Source organism: Meleagris gallopavo, chromosome Z (assembly GCF_905368555.1).
Source record: "Meleagris gallopavo chromosome Z, MGAL_WU_HG_1.1, whole genome shotgun sequence".
NCBI lineage: Eukaryota > Metazoa > Chordata > Aves > Galliformes > Phasianidae > Meleagris > Meleagris gallopavo.
The window spans coordinates 9,345,075-9,372,856 of record NC_139435.1 but is presented as its reverse complement, the minus strand read 5'-3'; the positions used below and the strand labels follow the sequence as shown (position 1 = coordinate 9,372,856).

The window sequence follows — 27,782 nt, the reverse complement described above, 5'->3', positions numbered from 1 at the left end:
GAAGATGTCCCTGCCTATGGCAGCAGGTTGGAACTAGGTGATCTTAAAGGTGCCTTCCGACCCAAGCCATTCCATGATTCCACGATTCTACGCAAGAAGAGACCCTCACTAGTGAAGAGACTGGGGCATTTTGAAGGCCACAGCAGATTTGGAACTGCAATCAGGGGTTTCCGAGTGCTTCCTTACCAGACTTACATAAAATCACTTACATCAGTGAATATCACAGTTGTCCTGGGGCTCTACAATCCCTATCACTGTGAATTTTATAACTTTCCTTCCGTAACACTGGACCAGGGAGGCTGATGTAACTTGGTTTGCACTGCATTTCCTCATAGGTTCAGTGTAGTTCCCTGAAACAAGTGTGTTTTATTTCTGTGGCCATCGGCTTATGGCCTCATGGTGTACCAGGAAGCACTCCCTTTCTTGTAAGGGAGAAAAGGCAGCAGTGGTCTGTCTTTCCCTTCAGCCTCACTTCTGAGCTCCGATTAAGAACTGATCCCGACTTGTAGGAGTCTAAGCTGCTACACAGACTGGGGCATTTTGGAGGCCACAGCAGTACCACGGTGGGGGGCTTTCAATTCAAACAATGACCGTGCCTGCTTACCAGACTTACATAAGATCTCTCCTACCAGAAGGAAATATCCCTCCGTTCAGTCACGCCTCATTCACATCTTTGCTTTTTGGCTGCCGCACATTTGAGAAAAACCACTTTCAGAGATGAAGAACCGGAAGAGTAAAATTGCTGCAAACCATTGATAAGGCAAATAGCAACCCCAGTAATGAGGGACAAGCCACATTATGTAGCAGTTAGCATCACACAGCTCAAAGCATTGGCCGTTCTCACCCAACATCAAGTCCCCTTGAGGCACACACAGGATGTCCCCATCCTTCCACATTACCCACCATGTGCACTCAGTGCCTTGAGCACCATGTGACTTGAGCAAAAGCAGCCTCACCGGTGGCAGGAATAACCCAGGCCGTCCTGCCCAGCATGTTTTTCAGGTGCACTGCAGGGACTTCATCTTCTTCTACAATCCGTAGCACGTTAGATTGGACCATTGGACAGGACCAGCTCGGCTGGCAGATGGATCCACGAGCGTTGACTAAGCCGGTGGGCTTTGCTAAGTGTGTATCCTAATGTTTGAGTGTCCCAGCACCTTTTGCTCTCCAGGTAGTCTTTTGCAGTCCATCAGATAGTTCCCAAAGTGGTCCCGTATGGAAGTGCAGTGCTGGGAGTGGTAGAATTGAGATTGCCCTGAGTTGTCACTGGTGAGGCTGGCAGTGGCAATGCATTGCTATTAAATGCTGTTGGCATTAAAGTATGACATCCAAGATGTTTGGGATGAGTAGTTTTTTAATACACAATACCATGTTTCTCCAGCAAATGCCAGTTGGGTATAACAAAGCTAACCTGCACACCAGTCCTGGTCTAAAGGAACCCTGGTGCGGGTGGGACATGGCAGGGATTTAAGCCCCTCACCAGCATATTCACAGCAGAAGGTAGGGATGGCATCCAAAGGGATGTGCAGAATAAAACTCTATAAACCACGTATGGTTATCAAGCAGGTATGTTTATTATGGCACTGTGAAGCACTGGTGATTTTTCCACCAAAAGTGATTAATAATTAGCGTAATTCAGATTCCCTTATATTTCCACTGATAATACGTATTCTTTAATTATGGGTGTGACAATTAACATATAAACACCTATTTCAGGGAGTGATTCATGAGGTCTCCAGTATTCTATTCCATGGTCTCTTCTACTGTCCAGTGTCCTTTAGCATCACGGCAGTACTACCAGCAGTCATTTACTTCAATCAGTGCTTTTCCTCACTTGTCCTTTAGATGAACTTTCTTCCCTGATGCATGCTCATTAAGAGAATGCCAATTGTAAGTAATTTATAGATACTAAAATCGTAACATTTGCTCACTCAGCAATCAGCCATTATTTCTGGACTTCTGCTTGACCCTGGATAGAGATAAGCTTGGAAGGAAGATAGAGGGCAGTATCTCGATGCCTTCCTGCTGCATCCCAACCCACCCCACAGTGAGACAATCCAGCCTTGAGTGGAGGCCCTGGCTTCTTTGATGTTTGATAAGCCTGCTGTTCTTTTGCCAAGGCTCTCTTATCCAAACATAATAACCTTACAACATGCTATCTAGTCCATAGTACTAGACCCATACTATTCGCAACATTCAAAAATCACTGCAGCTTTGCAAGTGAGAATTAATCACACAATTGAACAACCCTATTTCTAAAACATGCCCTGCGCGCTGCCAGCGTCAGCTTGGAGGGGAAAGTAGAGCGCCGCCTGGCGGCAGAAGCGAGCAGCGCTGTGTCCCAGGGACAGCCCTGCGGCGTTCACCGCGGTCTTCTAATCCGCGAGCACCGGCTGCTGGAGGCTGGGGGGAACGGACAGGCTGACGGAACTGCAGGGCCCGACCGAAACGCAGCTGCAAAGACGTGTGTGCCTGCAGAAAGTGGCAGTGTGGTTTAAATCAGTTTGCTCGCAGGCGCAATGCTGTGTGTCCGTGCTCCCGCAGAGCTGTGGGTCTTTGATAAGGGTTTTGTAAAGAGAACAGGGTGTGGCCCAAAATCTGGGCTGTGCATTCTCCCACTGTAAACCGTGCTGTGCCAGCTGACCAAGGCAGGCACAGTGAGGTTGGAGTGGCCAGGTATAGACACTGCTGCAGAACAAGGCAGGAGATGCTTCTGTTTGGATATTAGTAAAATTTTCTTCTCGGAAAGTAGTGGCAGAACAGTCTGCCCGGGTAAGCAGTGGAGTCACCCTTCTGGGGGTGCTCAAGAACCCTGGAGATGTAGCACTAAGGGACATGCTTAATAGGCATGGTGGGGATAGGTTGGTCTAAATGACCTTGGTCTCCTTGGCAGGGGGAGCATGGATGTTGCATGGCAGGATTCTGCAGGCATAGCTCACAGACACTGCGGCATAATTGAGCAGCTTGGGTCTCAGAGGTGCAAATATCAAGGGGGTGGCTGCAGCCACAGCACACCATCATGGGGTGGGTCAAATGACATCCTCAGTGGAGGAGGATAGCACCCTCTCAAAGCCTCCTTTCCCTGGGGTGCCCCAAAGCACCCTGAGCAGAATTCTCACCTCTGATGCCCCTGCACTTATTTGACCACATAGTGAAGACCATGCCATCTTACTGTCCTCCTGCTGGGATCCCTTAAGGGTTGAGGCATCGTCACAGCCACCAGTGAGGGTTGTCCTGGTGGAGCACTTGCCCTGAAACCCCCCATTGTCTTCCAATGCCAAAATCTCATAGAATCCCGGAATTGTTTGTTCCCCTACAATGAACAGGGACACTCACAGCTTCACCAGGTTCTCAGAGCCACTCCACCCTTACCTTGAATGTTTCCAGGGATGGGGCATCCACCACCTCTCTGGGCAACCCGTTCTGGTGCTCGCTACTGATTGTAAAAAAATTTCTTCCTTAAATCCTATCTAAATCTCCCCTCGTTTAGCTTGAAGCCATTTCTCACTGTCTTATCACAACAAAGCTTGTCCCCATCTTTCTTATAGACCCCCTAATGGGGGGTCTCAGGGCCACTCTCAGGTCTCCCTCAGCCTTCCCTTGTCCAGGCTGCACAGCCCCAGCTCTCTCAGCCTGTCCTCGTAGGGAGCTGCTCCATCCCTGATCCTTTGTGCGGCCCTCCTCTGGACGCTCTCCAACAGGCCCCCGTCTCTGCTGTGCTGAGCACTCCGCCTGTGGACGCAGCGCTCCAGGTGAGGTGTCACAGCGCAGAGCAGAGGGGCAGGATCCCCTCCCTCGCCCTGCTGGCCGCGCTGCTTTGGATGCGGCCCAGGATCCGGCCGGCTGTGTGGGCCGCAGGGCACACTGCTGGCTCACGCCCAGCTGCCATCCACCGGCACCCCCAGGTCCTTTCCGGCAGGCTGTGCTCTATCCCTACGTCCCCCGGCTCGTACTGGCAGCGGGGGTTGCCACGACCCGGCTGCGACGCCTCGCGTTGGATGTGTTGAACCTCAGCAGGTTCACCTGGGCGCACTGCTCAGCCGGTCCAGATCTCTCTGGATGGCACCCCGTCCCTCGGCCGTGTCGACCGCACAGCTGGGTGTCATCCACAAAGTGCTCAGGGTGCACTCCATCCCATGTCCGTGTCACTGATTAAAGAGCGTCAGTCCCAGAACTGACTGCTGAGGAACACCACACACTGCAGTTTGCACAGGGTTCTCGCCCTGGAACCCCTCTTGTCCACCAGTGCTATTTTCTTGCTGTTTGCTTGACATTTTGTCCAGAATGATAACGTGCAAAGCAGTATTGAAGGCTTTACTGAAATGCAAAAGGATTACATGAACTTGTTTCCCTACATCAACTAGGTGGGTGATCTTTTCTTAAAAGGAAATTTAGTTAAACAGGACTTTCCCCTCATGAACTCATGTTGGCTGTGACCCATGACTGCATTATCCTTCAGATGTTTTTCAGTAGCTCCCAGCATAATGTCTCCATAATTTTAGTAGGTGCTGAAGTGAGACTGACAGGCCTGTAATTAGCAAGGTCTTCTTGCTTGCCTTTCTTGAACAAGAACAACATATTCTGGAACAATATTTCCCAGCCAGCTGGGACCTCTCCAGCTTTCCAAGACTGTTGAAGAATAATTGAAGTCTTGTGATGACATTGGCCAGCACTCCGAGTGCCCTGAGGTGGATTCCATTGGGTCTCATGGATTTAGATGCATCTGTATGGAACAGCAAATCGCACACAGGTTGGGAGTTGGCTGGGAGCTGATTGTTACCACAGCCCTGGTCCTCCAGCTCTAGGGGTCCCAGAGTCCATCATTAGTGTTGAAGACAGAGGCAAAGAAGCCATTAAAGGTCTCTGCTTTGTCTGTGACCCTGTTTGCAAGGTGACCATTCTCATCAAGTAATGAACCAACTTTCTCTCTCATCCTTCTTTCATTGTTAACATATTTAACATTTAATATTTAAAAATTTTATTGTCCTGCACAGCACTGTCCAGCTTCAACTCTAACTGAGCTTTGGCCAAACAGTTTTTTTCCCTACAAAGGCAAACAGCATCCCTGTATTCTTCTCACGTTGCCTGACCTTGCTTTCAGTGGCCTTTCCTTCTAAGCTATTGAAGAAGATCCCTGTTCAGCCAAGCTGACCTTCTGCCCCAACTGCTTGACTTCTGACATTTTGAAATTGCCCATCCCGTGGTCTTAGGAGATGGTACTTAAAAAGTGGCCAGCATTGATGCACCCCAGTGCCTTCAAAAACAGTTTCCCAGGGGGCATCACCAACTAGTTCCCCAAGTAGCCTGAACTCTGCTTTCCCCATATCCAGGGCTGGAATTTTGGTATCCATTTTCTTCCTAACACCAAGGATTTTAAATTTGACTACTTCATGATCTGTGTGGCCGAGACGGTCACTCCATCCACAAGACTTCTCAAACTACATATCTAGGAGGGAAGTTTTCCTCATTGGCTCCTCTAGTACCTGCACCAAGAAGTTGTCAACAAAGTTCTTTAGAAATCTCCTGAAACTGTGTGGTGTTCCCACTTGACATCTGGCAAGTTGAAGACCCCATAAGGAAAATGGCGGTAGAGGTCTCTCAGTTCCTGCATTTGTGGTTCTGAAATATCATCCCTGCTAGGATGTGAATCCTGTTCTGCAGAGCTGAGGACCAGGCCCAGGGGCTCCTCCATCCTCTCAGGACTTGTCCTCTGCTCTTGGAGCCAGGGAGAGTAGCATAGCAGCAAGACCAAGCAGCTGTTTGTCCCTCAGCTGAAGCTGGAACTCCCTCACTTCGTCTGCTCAGGAGAGATAACAGCTGAATGGACATCGTGGGCATGGAGATGTCAGATGCCAAAATGTTGTGCAGTGAGCTGCTGGGCTTTGAGATGTTGGAAACTGGGAAGCTGGATGCCAGGATGTTCAATATTGAGACATGAATGGTTGGTAGGAATGATGCCTGCAGAAGATGTCCCTACTAGGGCCCTAAGGTAGGGAGTGTCTTGCTAATAGCCCTGCCAGCCCATGCCCTATTTCCTAATTCATGTGAAGCAGATACTTGGACTAAATATTAACTGAAAATGCAGGAAGCTTGTTAAAAGGTAACTCCAGACAGAGCAGCCAAGAAGGGAAAAGGCTGCAGCAGAGCAGCAGTGTAAATGCACTCTGCTCAGAAAGGTTGAGAAGGAACTGCAAAAGATCAACAGACTCAAGCCTGGGAGAAGGAAAGCATCAAGGATTTGGCAATGTGTCAGAAGAGGAATCCAAAGGAGAATGCTTTATTGGCAGCAGCAGGTACTCAATGGAAAGTTTTGTCCCCCAGCCACTGCTGCTATCCCTGCTCTCTCCAAAACTGCCCTGAAATGCTGCCCTGCCCTGCCCACTGGCACTAAGGATTTATTCTGCTATCATGAAAGAGTATGCTGTGCTGCAAGCAATGCTTGTTGGAGGGCCTGCAGTACAGAGAAGGTACTCATCCCCCAGTCAAGTGCATCCTGGTTGCTGGTCCCCTGCCTGTCTCTGTTCTGAGCTCAGCTGGAGGGGAATAAGAAGCACATGCAGTACAGCTCTGCTGATGCAGAAGGGTTTATTTGGCTCCTGTTGTATAGGCACAGGGATGCAGCAGGTAGGCAGCAGGACACAGTGAGGAGGCAGCAGAGAGCCCAGGTGCTGCAGACAGGATCGCGAGGTACAGGCAGTGCTCCCCATCACTTGACACGGGTGAAGACATTGGTGCCAACCCTGCAGGAAGAGGGGTCAGTGGAGTGGGGTGAGCATTGCAGGGGTGGCAGTGAGAGCTATGCTCACCTGATGGCCTTCCAGGTGTCCTTGCGGGAGGGAACCTCTTCCCGCAGCAGCCATGCCATCTCCAGCGTCTCCTTCCCACGGCGGTCCACGAAGCACTGTCCCACAAAGACAGTGGTGGAGTCTGGGGGTAAACCAAGGGCTGAAGCCAGGGGAATAAAGACTGCCTTCTCTGATAGACAGACACCCTGGGTGCCTGGGCTGACAGATAGCTCTATCAGACCCTTAGACAGACAGACAGACGCTTTGGGCAGAGCTGTCTGGCTACCTGTGGCCTTGCTGATGCTGCCGTACCTGCAAACTGCCACTGTACAGTGAAGCCAAAGGTGGGCTGCTGCCCCTTGGTGCCGGGGGGCTGCTGGGCTCCTTGCAGCGGTGACACCAGGATCTGCTTGTTGGTGACTGCTACCGCTGTCTGGTAGGAGCCGGAGAAGGTTCCAGCCACATCCAAGGCTGAGATGGTCATGTTGGAGCCCAGCTCATTTCTCCACAGGCCCTGCAGATCACACTAGGACCAGGGGACATGGCAGTGTGTCAGTCACAGCACGGCCCAGCTCAGCTCGGCAAGGCAGCTGCCCCCCAACACTGCAGCTCTGGCCGCCCTCACCTTCCTGGAGGCTGCGGGGCTGAGGCCAAGCAAGACCAGGCCAAGAAGGAGGCAGTAGCGGAGGTGCTCCATGGCCAAGCTGTGCTCTGTCAGCTCCAGTCCTGCTCAGAGCTGTTTATAGTGGTGGGGGCTGCGTGGGGCCCCTGGGCCGCCTGCCAAGGGTCACCAGCAGGAGATGGGCCATCGCGTGCAGTGGCATGGGGGATGTGGTGACGCAGGCATTGCTGCCACAGCGCTGTGCGGGGGCACAGGAGAGGCACTGGGAGGACATATGGGGGCATGGGAGCCAGAAGCACCGCCTGAAGGGATGTGACAAGAACTAGAGTGTGGCTGCAGTAAAGTGCTATTAGAAGGAGAGTCAGGAACAGTGTCGGCACCCCGGCATTGTCAACAGCTTGGGAGCAGCAGGGCTGCCCTCACCCCACAGGTTGGGGAGATTGGTGCCAACCACGGGAGGACAAAGGTCAAGATGAAGGCGCCCTACCGCAGTGCTGAGCAGCCCGCACAGGGAACCAGGTACGCTGTTTCTCCTGGGCCACTGCTTCTGGCCTGAGCTCCCCCACAGCTCTCCAGTCATAATCAGTGTGTGACTGCATGAGCCACAAGGCGCTCTGGCCTCCTTCCCAGCAGCTGGTGGCAGCCCCCGTGAGGGCTGGTGACATTTCAGAGCCCAAGCTGGTTTCTTTGCCTTCTTGCAGACATAAGTAGGGAGCTGGCTGCCACCCCAACTCTGCATGCAAAACCCTACCCCTGCACCTGCACACACACCAGGAAGCACAAGGAGAGTGATGGACAGCTGAACAATAGTTTATTAAAAACTTAAAACAATTAAATTTCTAAAACCCACTCCCTGCCCACCCCAGCTCACAGCACGGTACCAGACCAGGCTGGGCACTGCTGGGGCTGCGACTGTCACCATTCCCCAGTGATTGTCCCAGCTGGGCCCCCCAGCTGCAGAGTCAGCCCAGGGAGCTATACACTACAGCATCCACGTGTCAGTGTGGGCCGCATCCTGTCCCTGTCACATTCTGCAGGCCACATACCCCAGGACAGGTCTTGGGGCGTGGGGGTCCTGCAGGAGCCCTGAGCACCAGGGAGGGGACACACATATCCCCATCCTGTCCCCTCCTCTCACCACAATGATGACAGGACATAACACGTGCCTCTGGTCTCCTGTGCAACACAAGGGCTGGGGATCCCCCAGAGCAAGGGGCAGAAATGTGGGGGCCAAGGAGGTATGAAAGAAAACAGCAATTTGAGTATTCTCAAGAGAGGGAGGCACAGGATGAGATCCCTGCAACTCTGCTCTGTGCCACCAGTCTCAGGGGTGCAGAGGATTCTTCTGGGTTGGTGTGGGGCTGGGGGGCCGGCGGGTTTTGCTTTCCAGGGCCAGCTGCATGCTCCAGATGCTGAGGGGCCGCATGTATGCCAGCGAGCGGTAGACTTTCTTCTCACAATAGGCTTCAGGGGTCTGGAAAGCCATGCCCAGGTTCTCCCACACCGTTCGGTAGCAGCCCTCTGCTGTGTGGAAGCCCTCCTGCACCAGTCCCTGTGGAAAAAAGCTGCCACTGTCATCTCTGTGGCATGGAGATGGCACATGCCAGATCACCCCCTAGCACACCCACTTACCTCCTGGATCATGGTAGCAGCCAGAGCATAGACAACACCAACCCACACCTCACTGGACTGCACGCTGGAGGTGTCAGGCACACCATCAGGCCGCATGCCATTCACAGCACCCATGGTGCCACCTGCAAAGCTCATCACATTCTTCTCAAAGATGGTCTTCAGTGCGCTGACAATGTGGCTCTTGGGGAAGACCTGCATAGAGAGAGTGCCAGCAACTTGGTGACATTTCTCGCTAGGAATAGGTCAACACTGCTTGCTGATAAGTGGGCACCTTAGGAAAACACCAGGTAGAAGGCTTTTTCCCCCCCAAAAAAGACAGAAAGGAGAGGCAGATCTTTATGCCACCTTTCCCAATGGTGGCTAGTGACTCCTCCACAACTGTATCTCACTCCTGCTTTTGGGTTTGCTTTGGCGACAGGCCAGCCACACTCTTCAAACTTGCCCTACTTGAATTCCCAGCCTGCACTTATGGTCACTGCTGATGTTTTTCAGGCTATTGCCAACTCAGAACCCAGGCTTTCTGCTGGTTAAAACTGCTGTCTCATCCCCATCATAGCTACTTCATGTAGCTAGTGTAGCCTGCCACCACCTACAACAGGTATTACAATGCCCAGAAAAGATGAGACACGGACCAGAGCCAGACAGGAGATGCTGGTCAGGGATGCTGGAGGGGAAGGCTGTGGCACAGCCAGGGTAGTGACACGGGGATACATCCTGCAGCTGAAAAGTGGGATTACAGTATGTGTTGGGAATCCTATCAAAGCACTGAACATTGAAAATTACCCAGGCAAACAGGAGATTCAGCTTCTGCAGAGTGGAATAAGAAAAACTGAGCATGGTTTTGACAGATTTCAGGACTTCAACCCCTTCAGGTTTGCCATTAGGTGGCAATGCAGGGACTGCGTCCCTGACCAAGGGTTGAGGCGAGATAAGACAGCATGAGGATAAAAGGTTGGACTGTGACACATGGGACACCTTGTGATTTTCTGCTTACGGCAGGAGAGCCTTGAGACTTTTACCGCTAGCAAAAGACCTGTGAAAGGTCAGCAGTACTCACTGAGCAAACAGTCGCTTCAAGAGAATACAGGAGGAAAAACAAGTTATTCAACAAGCCAAAGCCAAGAGCTCACAAGAACTACAAGAACAAACTGAAGCACCATGCTGACTAAGCCCTCACAAAACAAAACAAAACCAAAACAACCCGAGCATGAAAATGCCTGCCAGTCAAACAGCAAGGAGGACTGCATAAAGATGGAAAGACTCTGCATGTAGTTGGAAGTAAATAATGCTTCTCCGTGGTGCTAAAACTAAAAAGTCATAAAAAGGGCATTGGGACAGGAAATAGGCAGTTTGCTTGCTTAGCCCCAGCACAGGATGCACCGACTTTTTGTGCACGTTTGCTGGAAATGTTGAGGAAGTGGCAAGCATGGTGACATGCCACAGGAGCTTGCCAAAGGCTGGCAGAGATAACCCAGCAATTTTTGCAGACTCATCAGGGGAAAGGCAGTGGATTGTTTTGTCTGTGCTAAAGCCAAGCATCTGATACAGTCATGTTTTCCAGTGTGGATCTGGAGATAAGCAGAAAAGCTGCTTGGGAAACAGTCTTCTCCAGCAAAAAAAGTTTCAAGGCAGAATTTCTTCAGGACTGAGGTCACCGATTTATCTTACTCTGCATTTCATTACTGACCTGCATACACAGCAGGAATGCATTAATGAAGTTACAAGCAGGAAAACTGCCAGCAGGCCAAGGGATCAAAATACATGGAAAAAACTGGATGACCATAGTAAACAGAGAGAGTTCATCAGTGCAGACTTCAGCAAGCTCAGAGCTCACCAGAGAGCAGGGGACAAATGATACCTTAAGCAACAAAGTCAGACATCAACAAAAACATAGGCGAGATTTCAGACTGTGCGACATTTACCACTTGCATCTAAAAAGGCTGTTTGAGCATCACTGTCACAAGGCTGGAGGGCACAGCCAGATGCTGTCTTCTCACTAAGTCCCTCAGAATTTGGCACACTGCTCCCAGGAAGAAGCTTTTGCATATTCTTTCCCACCACAGAGAGTTCTGCTCTGGAGCAGCGGGATCTGACGCCTTCCTTGGTCGTAAGTAATCCACAGGAGTGCTCTCTGCTGCCACGCTGTGTTCCAGCACTATCTTACTGATCACTGTTCTTACTGCCTTATCACACAGAGCAGCCTTTGGCCAACTCCTCCTTCGTGAGGAAAGAGCTGTGGACTTTAGGGCCACAAATCAATCTCCATGTCTTCCAACACTCATTTAGGACTTCAAACTGGGCAACAAATAGCACGTGGAAAGTTTCATGCATATTTTCACTGGTTTCTAAGCAAACACCATTTTGCTGAAAACAGAGCCCAGCAGGACCCTCCTAGCAGCATGCCAGACTTGACCAAGGTTACACACACTGCTCTCGCAGCCTATTTCTGAGCTGATTTCCATTCAGTGCACTGATGTGCATTAAGCCACCTTCACCCAAATGCTGCCCAGTGCACACCAGGAGCTAGCACAAAGCCAGGTGCTCACCCTGCTGAGCTTTCACAGCCCCCTTCTCCTCACCTCCAGCTCCTTCTGGTCCAGGCCACAAGCCCCCAGGAACCACTGCCCCGCACACTGGTCTGACATGATGCTACTGGAGGTGCTGCTCCCGCTACTGTCATAGTTGTAGTATTTTCCTGGAAAGAGCCAGAAATATGGTATACTGATGGCTGCAGCTGGCGTGCTGTTCCATCCCTCCTAACCTTCCCACCGGCCAGCACGCACCATTCCACAGCAGCCTTTCAAATGACTCCTTGCCCTTCTGCAGGATGGCACCATACTTCTGCTGGGTCTCAGCGTCACCCAGCACCTCTGCCATCTCACACATCATCCGGACAGCTGCCAGCCACAGCCCACCACAGTATGCACTGCCAGAGCAAAAAGGACAATTGTGTTGGCAACGCTGGACACATTGTGCAGTGCTCTGGTGACGTATGGGGAGCATGTCCCCAGCTCTGAGCTACTTCCCATCACTCAGCCCACACTCTTGGCCTGCTCACCTGGCCCCGTTCACCACCCATGCATCATACGTCTGGTCAGCAGTGCCCCCGTTCTCAATAAGCCCGTCATTGTCAGTATCAAACTTCAGCTCCGACTCCATCACAGCCTGCAGGAGGCAGGAGGTGGTCATGAAGTATTCCTGCTGTGTCCCTCTCCGGATGTCTCCCATCTTCTAAGAACCCTCCCACAGTACCTGGCAGACCGGCCACATGTCCTGCAGGTACAGTGCATCGTGCGTCAGGTAGTAGTCACGATACACCTGCAGCACAAACTTCAGGTTCAGGTCCTTCCAGTTGGCAGTGTCGTGCATCAGATAGGCATTGACTCGCTGCCAGGGCTCATCATCTGCATGAGGACAGGGCAGATACAGCAGCACAGCAAGCAAAAGGCATCCCTATAAGGTCCCAGAAGTGCCACAATCAAACAGCACCAAAGTGACACATTGTACCCACTGCCACCTCCTTTGCGAGCATCTGTTCAGCATCCCTGTGCATCCCCCTCACCTGGATCTCCAATGTCATGGGGCACTACATTCTTCAGTTTCACCTGGGCTGTTTTGCCACACACCAAGTACTGCCGTGGCTGCATGTCCTCATTCAACACTGTGACAGCTGGAAGGGTATGGGATATTAGTAAGGCATGAAGCCCAAACCACAGGCATGGGCAGGGCTATCAGCACCCTGCTGTGCCCTGCAGCATACTGGGGGACACCAGTCTGCTCCCAGTCTCTTGCAGCAAGGACATGTCCCAGTGCTGGGGGAGATGCTGAGTGGCATCAGTGGGATGGGGTTTGCCAATCGGAGCTTAGCAAGGAGCTGGAAGGCAATACCAGCCTTCAGCACCAACACCTATGGCAGAGGCCAATCCCACAGCACCAGCCAAGCAACTCACCAATGTCATACTGCAGGCTGATCTGCAGCTTGGGCCACAGCATTACAAGGGCGAAGGATGCATAGAAGTGGACATCATAGGTGTTGTACATACGGTACTCCTGCCCTGGAAGCAGCAGAGGGCCAGTGAGAGAGGGGAGACACAGAAGGACACGTCTCCCTCCCCATGCCATGCTTCATCCTGCAGGGGTGTGGAAAGCATCCTCGGAACAAGTAAAACCAGGAGGGTGCACTTGGGACATGAGGTGCATTTTGTCCCAGTGAGTTGTTACCTTCCAGATAAGCAAACCTCCCGTACTCCCTCAGGACAGGGAGGAGGTGGGACAGCTTGGCAGCCCCTGGTCCCTGCAGGTCCTGGGGGAGGCAGTCAGGAGGTAGGTCCAGCCAGATTGTGCCCCCATCCGTCATGAAGTACAGCTCATTGAACAGGGCTGACTTGTACCAGGAGGGCAGCTGACTGCAGGGAGAGGGAAAGTCAGCCAATGACCCAGTCCCACTGTCCCCTGCTCAGCCACTATCCCCCATCCACCCCACCTGTCCTCCAGGATGGGTTTCTGCCACGCTTCAATCTTCTTTTCCCACTCCTTGTAGTGTGTCAGGGCATAGTGTGACAGTGCAGGAGCTGCATCCCCATTGCTGCCAAAGAAGCGTGTGTACCGCCTGCCAAGAAGAAAAAACTCAGCTCAGGGATGATCCAAGTTGCTCCACCAGGCTGTCCACAAAGCACCCACCTGAGGTGCAGTCTTTCCTTGGAGCCAAAGTGAACACGGGGCATGTCCCACACCAGGGCCAGCTCCAGTGTCCCATGGCCTCGTGCAGGCACCATGCAGCTGGCACATACCGCAGCTGCTGTCACTTCTCCCTTCTGCGTCCGCTTGCTTTTACCTGCAAGAAAGACAATGATAAAAAGGGTTTACAAAGTAACCATGGAAGCCTACAAAGCCTGAGGGATTGCTGCCTCAAAGGAACAAAGTTTTCTGTTCCCCCTGCAACACGAAATGTTTATCTGATGCATTCTAGAGGCAGCACTGCTATGCATGAGCAATTACTTTTTGCAACCAGGATAGAATATTTGCCATGGGATGAGGGGTCATAGGGGAAAAAGAAAAAAAAAGAAAAAAAAGGGCATGGAAGCAGAGAGAGGAATGAGGCAGTAAAGCCAGCAGGCACGCATGGAATGGCCCTGTCACCCAGAACTGTGCACTGCCAGCCCAGACACCAGCACTTTGCAGTGACAGCCATCACCTCCAGCTTTCTAAAGGGTGGTTGAACAGCACCTGCATTTAAAAAAATGTCCTCAAGCAACTGCATAATTATACACCGGTCCTGACACGTGTACCAGGTAAACTCATTAAGCCAACAATTTTCACATAAGTATAGATCCTATAAGGTCCAGCATGCATGAAGGAAAACCACATCCCAATAGCCTAGAGAGCTCCAAGTGCATCAGCAGACAACAGAAAGGAGCTTTCATTTTCCTGAAATATTTAGGCAACTGGTGACATGAATCAACCCTCACGAAACATTGCAGAGATCCAGTGCCAGCATCACAAATCTGTCAGCAGTGTCAGCAATCTGTTCCCTTGGAAGGCAGGCAGGGTGCTGGATACATGCGCAACTCTACTGCAGCAGCAGGACAGCACGGACTGCAAAGTGTCACCCTGCTGGAAGGCAATGAGTGAGCAAGCAGCTGAGGATGACGCAAAGTATCAAGGAAATTCCAGAGACCTTCAGGAAACCCTAGTGGCAACAAGAGGGCAGCAGGTTACACCAGCTTCAGAACACAAGTGCTGCTAAGTGCTCCCTAAACAAATCAGAACCAGCTCAGCTGGCAGATCTGGCAGCATAAACCTAGGGAAGGTGGCTGGGCACCACTACAACCACATAGCAAACCTCAGCCCATGCTCCCCCCAGGCCTCTGAGACAACACTCACCAATGGGGGACTCCAGCTTGCCATCCTGCAGGAGGTCCTGCCACACGTCCCTGCCTGACCCCGCAGGGTCAAAGGCAGTAAGGTGAGTGATGACTGTGCCAGCCTGGGGATAAGGAGAGCATCAGGAAACAGCTCCCATTCCAAAGCAGCAGGTGATGCAACTGGATCACCCTAGAGTACATCTGAAGCTGGAACTTTCTCAGGTGTGCAAAGCTACCCACCATCAATCTCACAACCATAAGCTTGGTCTCATGCTGCACACCAACACCAACCCCCAAGTCTGCTTGCCTGGCATCATGCCTCACCCACTGCATTACTTGCTGAAATCCTAAGCAAGTGCTCCAGGGAGCTTGAAGACATCTTCCTGCTCCTATCCAGCTCCAGGGCTGTCCCCACACTGGGGTCCACCCCACAGCCACCAGGAGCAGCACAGCCCCACTCTAGCCCTCACCTTCTCCCGGGCAGCCACGGCGAAGGTGAAGGGATTGATGGGTGTACAGTGGTGCAGCAGGACGCCAGTCACCCGCTCCCCACCATCCTGCAGGGCAAAGGGCTCATTCCAATGCCCCCCACTCCCATCCCCCTTCGTGCCAGTGCCATTCTGCAGGGTGAACATGATGGAGACATCCACAGGCTCCTCACTGTTGTTCTCCACCTCCCAGATGAACACCCCCACTGGCAGGCTGGAGTCCTGCAGGGATACAACACAAACATAAGGGTAGGAAGTGAGCAGGACACAGTGTCAAAGCACTAGTGGGAGGGAACAGAGCAGCTGCCAGAGCAGAGCACAAGCAGCAAGGGATGGCTCCTCTCAGCACTAGATCTGGCTGTGATAAAACCCACAGCAGCTGATATCAGGAATGGGATCTTAGGACAAAAATAACAGGCTGGGAAAGATCAAGGAGGGAAGTCTGGCTAACAACAGTTGTGCCTTAGCGGCACCAGTGTGGCACTCCAGGAGCACTGGGACCATTGCCATAAAATACCACATCACTCCCCAGCTCCTTCCTGGAGCTACTGCAGTACCTCAGGGCACAGGCCTGATGCTTGAGGAACTGTCACCTCCTCACCTTGTAGTCGTGGGGGATGACTGGGGAGATTTGGCGGCATGTGAGCACCACGTTCTGCCCTGGCAGCTCATAGACCATCCAAGCACGGGGGTACAGTGCATGGTAGAAGGCATAGCGGCCACAGTAACCCCAGTTCCAGCCCTGCAGAGCACTGGGTTTCTCCACAGACAGGACCTGCTGGTAAACAGTCTGTCCCTTGCGGCGCAGGCACACTGTGAACTGGGGAGAAAAATAACATGGGGCAACAGGGTGAGCCCCGAGACAAGGGTCACAATGCTGCAGGGGGGCAGGTGGCCCTACCTGGTCAGTGATGACTGTCTCATAGTGGTATTTCCCAGGGTTCAGCTGCCAGCGACAGAACTCGCCCCGCCAGCCACGAGTGATGGTGCCGCCGCCAATCCCACCTAGTGGGCAGCCTGGTGGATGCAGGGGTCAGTACTGCCCTATGCCCCAAGTAGTCCCTTCCTGCCCAGAAGCACCCAAAGGCAGGAGCAGGACAATGCCTCTTACACCACCCCTTGCCCAACCCAGGCTCACCGTAGATCTGCTGCAGAGGGACAGCACACAGGAGGTCGATGAAGGCAGACTTCTTCTCAATGCGGGTTTTCTTGTACCACCACTTGAAGTACCTGCAGGGAAATCAGGAGGTGTGACTGTGGGTAGGAGCCAGCACTGCCATCCCTTGTCAGCCCCGCAGGGCAGCAGTGCCCATCAGATAAACCGTCACTGTGGAGCTGGCCCCAGGTAATGCCCTCTCACCCAACTGCTCACCAGTGGGCTGCACTGAGCCCAGCCTGCTGCCCCCAGGATGAACACACCTGCCCCACCTCAGTGGCAGGTAAAGGCTTTTCCAACAAATCTGGAGGCAGCAGCAATGCTGCACTTGGCTGTATGAGGATAGCATACAGAGGTCGGGAGAACCAGCCCATCCTGTGCAGCCACTGCCACTATCGGCAGCTCCATCACTTTGCTTTGTGGAGGTGCCCTAGACCGAGGAGCAGGGGGAGTACAGCAGATCCCCACCTTCAGCTTTCCCAGCAGCACACAGCACAGGCGATTGAGATTTTACAACAGCAGAAAGCCTGCCTGCACTGAGCCACACCAGGTCCAGAGGGCAGTACTTTCTGCTCAGCCTGGCACAGAGATTAAGCCTGCCCAGACAGCTCCCAGTGTGCCCTGTCACCACAACTGTGCCACCGGTGCACCGAGAGTCACCCTGCAGAAAGCTGCGGCAGCTCAGAATCCCACACCGCATCCTCCCCCTGCACCAACGCTACGGCACGGAGCACGGCACGAGGAAATGGTCAGCGGTGACACAGCCTCAGGCACGTCCCCTGCACTGCGCCGGGCCGCGAGCCCGATCCTTCCGAGGGAGGCACGGCAATTCCCTCCCGCTGGAAGTAACCTTTGCCCCGCGCACGTCTTGCAGAAGGCAGCGGGGCCGCGGAGCCGGTGCCGGCTGTTCCCGTACCGCAACTGCAGCGCGGGGACGCGACCCTTCGGCCCCGGCGTGGACAGCCGACGTGGGGTCGAGCCCGGCACAGGGAGACGGGAAGCGCGCAGAGCGCGATGACACGGGCGATGACACGGCCGCTGCTCCCCTCCGCCGCTCCCAGCCGGGGTCCGGAGGGCTCCGGGGCGGCCCTCTGCCCGGCCACCCTCCCCCACCTCTCCGTATCAGCCCATCTCGGCCCCTCCTGCCTCATCCCATCCTATCCCCGCCGCACCCCCCCCCCCCCCTCCGGCCCGCCGCCGGTGCCCCTGTCCGTACCGCAGCATCAGGCCGACGTGCCGCAGTACGTCGCGGAACGGCACGTCGCCGGCTCCGTAGGGCTGCCGCTGCTCCGGAAAGCGGTGCGCCAGGCACAGCCGCCAGCCGGCGGTCTCCACGCCGCGGCCCCGCGCCGACCCCTCGTAGCACCGCATCAGCGGCCCCGCGTCCGCCATAGCCCCCGCGCGGCTCCGGCCTTGTCCAGCCGGCCCCCCGCCGCCACCGGCGCCGCCGCGCCCCGCACGCGCCCTCTTCACCGCCCGCCACCCCGCCCCGCCCCGCTGCTCCCGCCCCGCCCACGCCCGCGGGGCACGGCGCCCGCGCCTCTGGAAAGCCGGGCAGCCGAGCCGAGCGGTGCCGAAAATTGCCGAGCGGGTTCGAGCGGTGCTCGGGAGCACCCGAGCGCTTCCGAGTTGTCCCGAGAGTTCCCGAAAGGCGCCGAGCGCGGCCGAGCAGTCGCTGAGGAGCGGGCGGCCCTGCGGCGGCGCGGAGCGAGCGGGGTTTCGGGGCGGTGAGTGCGGTGCGGGGCGGTGTGCAGGGCGGAGTGCGGGGCTGGGGCTGCTCCTGGGCCCTCGCCCCTCGCGGGGGTCTGCGGGCGGGTGCTGACGGCTGCGGCTGCCCCTCGGGCCTAGGGCCCGGGCCTAGGGGAGGAGCGAGGCCGTCCCTGGGCCTCCTCTGTGTGTGTGACACCAGGCGTGTTTATGAGCCGCCACCTCTCTGCTCACTCCGCCGCTCTCTCTGGCAGGTCCTTGCCCAGCCATGATCGAGGTGGTGGCCAAGCTGGGCCGCGGGCCCGTGTTCCTGGCTGGGGAGATGCTGGAGTGTGTGATCACCTTCACCAACCCCTTGTCGGCCTCCTCCACGTCCGCCAGCAGGTATGGCAGCGCTGGGGCTGCCTCCGGGTGTGCTGCGGCAGCGCCTATGGGGCTGCGGTGCCAGCTCAGCCCCCGGTGACTTCCCCGCCCGAGGTGTTCCCTAATGGAGCTTTGTGCCATCTCTGTTGCAGGGCGGAAACAGAGCTCATCATTCTGGTTTTCTGCCCCCGAGAAAGAGTCTGGGAAAAAGTATGCGGGTAGAGATGCTGGGAGAGGTGTGCTAAGTGCCCCTCGAGTGAGCCCTCAGCAGCAGCGTTGCTGGCAGAAAATGAAGCTCAGCTGGCTATCAGAGTAGGGTATCTCATTACACCAGAGTGAGTCTTGCAGGGCAGCGTCCAGGCAGTGTCATTATTTCCAACATTTATGGAAGGAGTTCTGCCTGGCAGTGCAGTGATGTACTGGTGTGATCCTTACCTTCAGAGCCAGCAGGCAGAGGAGAAAGCGGTAGCTAAGGGGAAGGACAGGCAGTCTTCAGCATTTGCTGTGGCCCAGATGCTGAGCGCTGCCTCACTTCTTGTCATGGCTCTGCCAAAGCAGCCTTTGAGGAAAGGTGACAAGATAGGAGCTTCCTACGTTGGCTCACAGGGAGTGACTCACCCAAAGGCTCTGTGTCAGATGTGTGTGTGGCCTTGTCTCACTTCCCAGGGTGGAGATGGCTTTCCTATCCTGGGTTCTTTCTGGGAAGTGTTTCCTGCTCCATCAGGTCCAGAACCTTTGCATCATCACCAGTATGACTTTCAGAGATGACTTTTGATGGAACCACTTCCAGTGCTCACAGTCTCATCAGCAGCAAAGTAGTATATTGTATTAACATCATAGGACATTTTTTAATTGAGTTCTTATCTTTCTATTGTTTCTTCCATGTTCCTCTTGCCTATTGAATGTATTAGCATGTATTTCAAGCACAGGAACATAAATTAGGGATAGTAAATAAATGGCAGAAAGCGAATCTAGTTGTGATGTGTGAGGCATTCGATAGAGGAAGCTGTCCTGGCCCAAACTGTGTGGATTGCAGCCATTATGGGTTACAGAAAGAGCCGTAGGGAGAAGTTAGGGAGAAGTAAGCTTGGTTCCTGTGTGGGGTCTGTTTGTGTCCTGCCAGCTGAACAAACAAATTCTTCTGGTAGGAAAGAACATGCAAATTTTGTTTGCATGTCTGGTTAAAAAATTAAAACAATCTGATGGCACATTGTTGGGCAATGCTAAAAATAAATGAAAAATATTCAAAATATCCTGTTTGAAGGAAAGTACTGTAATCATGCTAAGCTAACATAAAATGGGTAAGCATTGTGTCTTATGCAAGAGTATTTCTCTGCCTCCATGTAGCAGATACCTTATGAAAGAAAACCCTAGGGCAGCCCTTAAATAAAGCCATGCTGGTGCTTTTGAAGAATTGCAGCTTGTAGGGTTAGAGGTAACTGGGCAGAGTATCCAGTGCACATTCAGGTAAAGTACATAGGATCAAGTAGCACATAATTAGCTGAACGAATGCAGCAAACTTCTTTCCCTGGTTCACTTGAACATTTAAGTGGTCTGATTAGTCTCACTGAGAGATATCCATGTGCCGCAGAGGATCCCCATACCACCTAAAGTTCTGTGTCAGTGCTTACTAATCAGATTGTGATGCTGGATAACAGGGGAGGAACCAGACACTGCCTACATTCACAAGACTACTACTGAAGTAAAAACAGATAAGGGTTTTGGGAACTGGAAGGTGTCAGTGTGCCTATAGTGTGACTTGCAAAGGGGTTCTGAGGGAAACGGCTACTGGGAGGGAACACGTGCAGGGGCAGCTGAATCCAGTGAGCAGGTATTACTTCTTTCTGGTTTAATTTGAATCCATACACTTCTGTGATTGTTGTATCACCACACATACCTCAGAGTGCTGCTGCATGTCACTTTTGGCTTGGGTTTGGCTTTTTTGTGGCTAAATGTCCTTCATTAGTAGTGGCCTGTACATGACAACTAAACAAAAATTGCTGCTTAACAAGAGTTAGCGAGCCAGGCCTTGGGTGATACTGCTATCAACAGCTGTTATCCAGCTGTGATGGAGGGGGCTTCAGGTCAGCACCCCAGCTCAAGTATGTCCTGGAACCATATTGGGAGAGGGGCTTTAGGGATGGATTCAGTGGCAGTAAAGCAAGACCTCCTTCCTTCTGGAAAAGTAGTCACCCATGGAATAGGATAAGAAGAGCTGCTATTTTCCTGATTCATGCTCACTACAACCTAGATTAAAGTGTAGACATGAGTGTTCCTTTTCTTTGTTCTCAGTGAGATGCTGGCGTGGGCCAGTGCCCAGATCCACTGCCAGTTTCATACCAGTGAGAACCGGGTAGTGCTTCCTCCATCTGATGGCAGCAAGCCTGACGTACAGGCAGAGAACGAGACGGTCTTTGTTCCCAACAGAGGTGAGTGATTCTCACAGGTGGGGGAAGTGACAGCACAGCAAGCAGGAATCACACAGACTCTGACATGTGTTAGAGGACTGCATGGACAGGGAGGAGGACTGCAATTGCAAAGTCCCTGTTGCTTTTCTTGAGAAATTCCCTGGTGCATGGGCTGCTACAGGACCTCATTAATGCTGAGATCATAGTGGTGCTAGCTTGGAGCAAAATGTCAGGGTTGTCAGTCCAGCATCCCAGGAGTGTTGCATGCTCTGACCAGGACATGAGATGTTTCCTCATCGGCCCCTCTTCTTCCCCATTCCTCACTATGGAAGTGAGACATGACTGAGCCTGCCACAATGAGTACCCCCTTGTCCTCCCAGGGCTGGCCAGGAGCAGCACTTACACATTCTTTGTCTCTTCCAGGAGAGCGGGGTCAGTGTATCCTGTCCACACCACCAAAGATTCTTTTCTGTGACCTGCGACTGGATCCCGGGGAGTCTAAATCTTGTGAGTTCTGTCTTCTCTTCAAAGCATTCACCTCTGCACACTCAAGGTGGCTTTGCAGACCTGAGTTCTGCAAGCAGTAGACCCTGGTGCTCACAGAAGGCAAGTGATGTGAGGGTAAATTGTAGGGAACCTGCTCCTTGCTGCGTTGTCCAGAATTTGTTCTCTGTGTGTACTGCATTGTCTCTGTTTTGCTTCTGGCCTGTGCCTCTGCCACAGGTCCATTGTGTAGCTTCAAGGCATGAAAAGTTTTGAAATACTTGGCAGCCGGAGATACTCACACCTGTGTTTCCCTGCCTTTGTTCCTTCAGACAAATTGAAGCAGTCTGGGAATTTAGGCTGGCATCTGCCAAAGCTGTGTCCTTCCTCTTCAGGTTGTGGCTGTCTTGGAGACCATTCTACTTGTTGTAGTTTTTCTGATCTTTCTGCCATAAAAGTGAGAACTTCTCATTTTCTCTAGCTGAAAACTTCCTGTGTCACCAAAGTCCACAGACTTCTTCCAGCAGGCCCCCTGTAAGCTCTCTTTCATCACTGCTTTCCCTTTTGCTGTTCAAAATAAATATGCATCAACTGCTTTCCTAGTCCCAGGCAGTGTCTTGTCTGAGAGCCTTCTACCTGAGCAGGCAGCTGTGCAAACACAAAAATGTGCTGTTGTCCTTTGGTTGGTGGCTAGCGACCCAGCTTGTCATTTCATGTCAGATCTCTGTGTTCCAGCAGCCTGTGGTGCAGCAGCAAGTAGCATCAGAAACTGCAGGCTGTGTATGTATGTGTCACTCAGGTTGTCCCAGCAGAAATCTGGTTGGAATGGGTGATGGACACCTCTCAAGTCATGGAGTGAGGAAGCCTGGTGGAGGGGGCTCTGCTATAGCTTTCAGCAAAGCTGCAAGTTAAAGCAGGAAGCTGCGGGCTATGCTATGCTAGTTTTGAAGCTGGTACCTCTTGCCTTTCTTTGAGGAGCTTCGCTTGGGTAGGTGATTAATGGGGTGAAACAGTGCTCTGTGCTGCTTGACTGTAAAGTCTATCATTCAGGAACGTTTTGTTATACACTTAATGATGTACAGCACCACATATGTGAAAGCAGCTGGCTCTACCGCGTTGCATTCAAAGATGAATGTGTTTTCTGAATGCCAGGGAGGAGGAGGAGGCAAACATCCCAGGTGGCCTGAGGCTCCCCTGGGTGCTCCTGCACTCCTTGCTGCTAGCATGTGTGGGGCTGGAGCATTCTTTCTCCCACACATGGAAAGCCTTTTTTCCCACAGCAGCTTGGGCAAGCTAAGCAGGCTCTGAGAGAGCAGAGCAGTGATGACAGTCCAACCCCTAGGTGGCTGGGATGGATTGAGGGGATTTACTTGAGTACTGGCATGGCAGACGGAAGCTGTTGAGCCTACAGCTAAGCCAGTAGTCCCTCTGACTGATATTGTATGTTTGCATTCACTCTGCTGCTGGGTGACACTGGCACAAGCACAAGCTCCCTTATTTTTGGTCATAGCCACAGCTCCATGGCAAGAACACAAACTCTTCAGCACCTTGAGACTTCTTATCTCAAGGCTACATGTGGTGCACACATTTCTTGCTATGAGCTATGTGTGATGCTGCTGTGTGTGTGACTCTGGACCCCATGGCACCAAAACCCTGTTTCACAGCCCCAGTTCTACCTAGCTGCTCACACCAATCTCATCGGTGTGCAGTGCTGCTCCCCTCACACAAGACTGCAGCTGGCACGTTTGTGGATCATTCCTGGGGGCTCCTGCCAGCTCCGTGGAGGCAGAGTTAAGGCTGTGTGGGTGTGTATCTTAATTCTTCATTTCCTGTTTTTCAGAAGTTTTGAGTTTTCCTACACAGTTCGGGAAGGCAGAAAAAAAACCAAGCAATTTTAATTCTGCTTCAGCAAAGTACCATATTAATAAACCGTAGCCAGAGCTGGCACGTTTAGCTGAGGTTGTGTGAGGCTGTTGTTTGATAAAAGACCTCGTTTTCAGTTGCCTACGAGCTTGTTCCCCAATAACTTCCTCATGTTGTGGTGCCTATACGTTAACATTGACTCACCTCCCATCAGTTTGACACACTGCCCAGATGGAACTCTTTAAATTTGTCAATGTAAAACATTTTCTTAAGCCCTCCAGTCATTTCTGTGGCTATTTCTGGTGTTGCAATGCCTCTAAATATTTGGTAGATCACAGGGAGAAGAGGAAATGGAGGCTGCCTCAACACAAGCCAGGAGCCCAGCCAGAGGGTACAGCAGGAGGGTCGGGGAAGCATCTGCAGTGCCAGGAATGCACTTCCTCCCGGGGCCTGTCAGGAAGCTGGTGCTTCCTGAGTCTCAGGATTCCTGTGCTAGGCAGCAGATGCTGTGCATTGCCCATTTTCTGCCCCAGACGTGGTGGGCTCTGCTCAGACTATCCTTGCTAGGCATGGAGACCCTTGTGAGCATTTTTGCTAAACCTGCTGCAGGGGTTTGCAGCAGTCCGCTGTAACACTCTTGAACCTTCCTTGGAAATACCTGATTTTCTTTTCTGTCAAGACAATTCTCAGCTTAATTTGCACCTCAGTCCAGTGGGACTGCCTTTTGTTTTTGTGTGTAAGAGCTTGCAGCCTCTGGTCACCAGCATGGGCTTTCTTGTCTGTCCAATCTTCTTTTTTTAAATCCAGAAGTTATATTTTAAATGTAATTCTAGCTTTTAATCTAAGCCTCAAAGTTTAGGATATGCCAGACTTGGTGTAGGATCTGTGGTTTAACAGCAGGATGCTGCCCTTCCTCTGGCAGGGTGCATCTTTGTCACGGTGGATAAGCCAGAGATGGAGATGTTCCACAGTCCTCCGTTTCTCCGTGTCTCTTCTTAAATGGTGTGCAGTTTGGGAAAGCTGCAGAAGTGTTCATGCTGCATTAAGAAGCATTGGGATTTATGCGGTGAATGTGGATGGGGCTTTGAGAGGGCTGAATATGGTTCAAAGCCAGGACCTGGCATCTGAGAGATCTCAGAGTCAGAGGTTTTGTGGTCCAAGTCATCAGTCTGCAGAGGGGGATTACTCCACAGCTTGTTGTGAAGATCTCTTAATTGTTTCTTGGCCATTTAGCCCCAAGTGCTGGGAAGCTTCAGAGAAAAACACAGGAAGAAGATAATTTTTTATCTTCTTTTTTTTTTTTCCCCCTGAGTTTGGGGCTTGTGTAAAGTGAGTATCAAAAGAGGAATGAAGTATCGATCACATCTCTGTGCTTTCAGTATTATTTGTGCATAGATAAGGCAGAGCCCTAAGGAAAGCATAACATGTGACTGCTTCTTGTCATGGTTTATGTGGTGTACAAAGGCAAATTCAGGTTGAACTCGTGATGAGTAAGTTCAGCTCTCATGTTTGTGTTCCTGGATTATACATCTTTCACATTCTTTTGAGTCAAAATTTGTGTGTGTGGTTATATATGCTGGAAGCAATGTCTGGATGACGACGCGTGATGTGAGGTGAGAAGCAGTGCATTGGCGCTGGGAGCCAAGGATGTAATTGACCCACCTGGGGAGAGGAGATAGCAGGAAACACCGTGCTCTGCTCCTACCCCTGCCACTCTTCCTGTCTCAGTGCAGGGAATCAGCATGCAGCAGCTTCAGTAAATTCCTTGCAAAGCAATGCTTTCTGTGCTCGTTGCAGATTCGTACTGCGAGACGCTGCCCATAGACGGCCCTCCCTCTTTCCGGGGACAGTCAGTGAAGTATGTATACAAGCTGACCATCGGCTGCCAGCGGGTCAACTCCCCCATCAAGCTCCTGCGTGTGCCCTTCCGTGTCCTTGTATTGCATGGTAAGGGCATGCTCTGTCCTCTCCTCAGGTGCAGGCTGGTCTGCAGCCTGCCCCACTGACTCTTGCCTTCTTTACAGGCCTCAAGGATTACCAGTGCCCACAGGATGAAGCCGTTGCACCCTCAAACCCCTTCCTGGAAGAGGAGGAGGGCTTGAAGAAAGATTCTCGCCTAGCAGACCTGGCAACGGAGCTGCTCATGGCAGCCACCTCTCGACGGAGCCTGCGTAGGTCACTTCTGTTCAAACATGCTGTCCTGACCTACATGTGAAGCAGGAATGCCTGCAGGCTTGCCCTCTTCCCAGCTCAGTGCTTGCTGTGGAAGTCTCTTGCTGGCACAGTCTGTGGCTATAGCAGAGTTCCATTAGGGCCTGCTTTAGATCAGAATTTCTCACAAACTCTTCTCGGCCAATCTCAGTAAAAGACCCTTTCCCCAGCATATTGCAGCCAGCATGTGGTTTTCTGTTGCTTGCTACATACCTTTCCTAGAGGGAATGCCTGTCTTTCATCCAGGAGGTGCTGAAGGCCAGGTTGGATGAGGCCCTGGTAAGTGTGATCTAATGGATGGCAATCCTGCCCAGGGCAGGAGGTGTGAAACTGTGTGGTCTTTACGGTCCTTTCCAACTCAAGCCATACTCTCATTCTATGATTCCCCAGCAGACTGGGTGTGTTAGGCTCTTTGAGTCTGCAATATTAAGCAGAGCCTCGTTATGCCCCAGCTCTGTTTGTCTCTCTGCTTTCTATTTAGACTTGTACAATATCAGCAACACACGTGGGAAGGTGGGGACATTCTGTATCTTCAAGACTGTGTATAAGATTGGAGAAGATGTCATTGGGACATTTAACTTCTCAGAAGGAGACATCCCATGCCTACAGGTCAGTGCTGACTTCATTACACTGTGTGGAAAGGCAGGTGTTTTGGATGGGAAAGTGAGAGAAAGGATTGGAGTGGCACTGAGCTGCTGTAGGACTTCTGGTGAGACCTCAGTAAGACACAGCTAAGGTTCCTTTGGGGTTCAAGGTGGGAAGGGCTTTGGTTCTGAGTGCTGTTGGGAAACAGGCCCCAGGAGCAAGTGAGCATGAGCTTTCTGCTGGTTGCCCTCCAGTTTTCAGTGAGCCTGCAGACAGAAGAGAGCATCCAGGAGGAGTTCCAGAGGCGACGGGGACAGCCTGTCTCTTTCAGCACACATGCCCGCCATCAGGAGGCCTGCCTGCACACGGCCCAGAGCAGTTTCAATCTGCCAATCCCACTGAGCTCAACTCCAGGATTCACCACCAACATCGGTTAGTGGCCCTGATTGTCCCCATGGGAGGACCGCAGTGTCCCCAGCCCTGCCTTTGCTGCCCTGTGTCTGCTGGCAAACTCTCTGCGGGGCTATATCATGTAGGAGGGAGCTGACCGTGTGTGAGTGGGTATATTTGCTTGTCCCCTTGCCAGGACAGCCAACACTGAGACACTTGTTGTCCCTTGTTTTGTTGGCTGCTGACCTGCCTCTTGCCCACAGTGTCCTTGAAGTGGAGGCTGCACTTCGAGTTCGTGACTTCTGGGGAGACGGCAAAGACCTGCATGGTTCGTGGGAGCCAGTCAGAGGCCATCACCTGGACTGGGGTGGAGCAGATTGAAGTGGACACTTTCAGCTGGGACTTACCCATCAAAGTCCTTCCCACGAACCCCATCCTGGCCTCTCACGTATCTCAGTTCTCTAGTGCCAACTCCATCACCATCTGAAATGGAGAGAGCCAGTAAGAACCTGCAGTGCTGAAGGGATTGGCTGGCAGGACCACAATCAGTGTGCAGCAGGGTGCACACCCCAGTATTCCTCAGGTTCGTTTGCAAGATATGGGTGGGCACCGGGCAGGTCTGTCCTGCCTGTGGGCAGAGGAGCATTGTGCATGCTGCCATGCTCTGTGCCATGGCCTTCAGATGGGGGCCTGACCCTTCATGCTTGTTGGAGCCTGAGTCACAGCCCTTGCTGCAACAAGATCCACTTCCCAGGGAAGGGCCTTGTGTGTGCTTTTACCCCATGACAAAGCTATCAAGAGAGAAGGGCATAGCTCAGGGATTCTGGAGCTTTTCAGAGAAGCCCCGTGCTGGCTTTGCATGAAGGTCCTGGCAGGCCAGTCTTGTGCTGCCAGCTTATGCTTATGCTGGGCTGGATGTGGCCAGCTCCAGATGGAGCAAAATGGCAGCAGCATAATAATGATACAAAGCTGTAACATGCTGAGCACCTGGGCTGTTCTTTCCTTCTGCTCTTGTATTCAGAGGCTTCCTGCTGGTCTTGGGATCCTTGAGGAGCTGAAGTAAAGGCACAGTGGGCATTTGGGAGCTGGGACAGAGGTCTCTCTGCTCAACAGCCAGCTCTGCATTTCTACCAGACCTTTCAAAGAGTTTTCCTCTTTGCATAGTAGTCTAATAAACACCAGAAGATGCACAATTCAGCCTTAAAAAGACCATTATTCCTGCACC

General features: G+C 52.5%; 3 protein-coding genes across 3 annotated transcripts; 1 reads left to right on the top strand and 2 right to left on the bottom strand.

The window, feature by feature from the left end:
- Positions 1 to 6,448: 6,448 nt before the first annotated feature.
- Positions 6,449 to 7,550, bottom strand: LOC100539228 (avidin-like). Its single transcript, XM_010725268.4, has 4 exons — positions 7,411 to 7,550; positions 7,098 to 7,311; positions 6,807 to 6,927; positions 6,449 to 6,740 (listed from the first exon to the last, which is right to left on the bottom strand). Exons 1-4 carry the CDS (start codon positions 7,480 to 7,482, stop codon positions 6,707 to 6,709), a joined length of 441 nt encoding a protein of 146 aa, XP_010723570.1. The 5' UTR covers positions 7,483 to 7,550; the 3' UTR covers positions 6,449 to 6,706.
- A 651-nt stretch (positions 7,551 to 8,201) lies between these two features.
- On the bottom strand, positions 8,202 to 18,030 carry GBA2 (glucosylceramidase beta 2). Its single transcript, XM_085214385.1, has 17 exons — positions 17,764 to 18,030; positions 16,530 to 16,621; positions 16,293 to 16,408; positions 15,993 to 16,211; positions 15,374 to 15,613; positions 14,923 to 15,025; positions 13,720 to 13,873; positions 13,523 to 13,648; positions 13,261 to 13,445; positions 12,990 to 13,094; positions 12,602 to 12,709; positions 12,292 to 12,443; positions 12,098 to 12,204; positions 11,823 to 11,965; positions 11,619 to 11,734; positions 9,040 to 9,231; positions 8,202 to 8,959 (listed from the first exon to the last, which is right to left on the bottom strand). The coding sequence occupies exons 1-17, from the start codon at positions 17,937 to 17,939 to the stop codon at positions 8,732 to 8,734; spliced, it is 2,562 nt and encodes an 853-aa protein (XP_085070511.1). The 5' UTR covers positions 17,940 to 18,030; the 3' UTR covers positions 8,202 to 8,731.
- A 112-nt stretch (positions 18,031 to 18,142) lies between these two features.
- RGP1 (RGP1 partner of RAB6A GEF complex) lies at positions 18,143 to 27,750 on the top strand. Its single transcript, XM_085214386.1, has 9 exons — positions 18,143 to 18,274; positions 18,509 to 18,638; positions 20,910 to 21,046; positions 21,449 to 21,532; positions 25,169 to 25,318; positions 25,396 to 25,542; positions 26,064 to 26,191; positions 26,422 to 26,599; positions 26,821 to 27,750. Exons 2-9 carry the CDS (start codon positions 18,523 to 18,525, stop codon positions 27,042 to 27,044), a joined length of 1,164 nt encoding a protein of 387 aa, XP_085070512.1. The 5' UTR covers positions 18,143 to 18,274; positions 18,509 to 18,522; the 3' UTR covers positions 27,045 to 27,750.
- Positions 27,751 to 27,782: the final 32 nt, after the last annotated feature.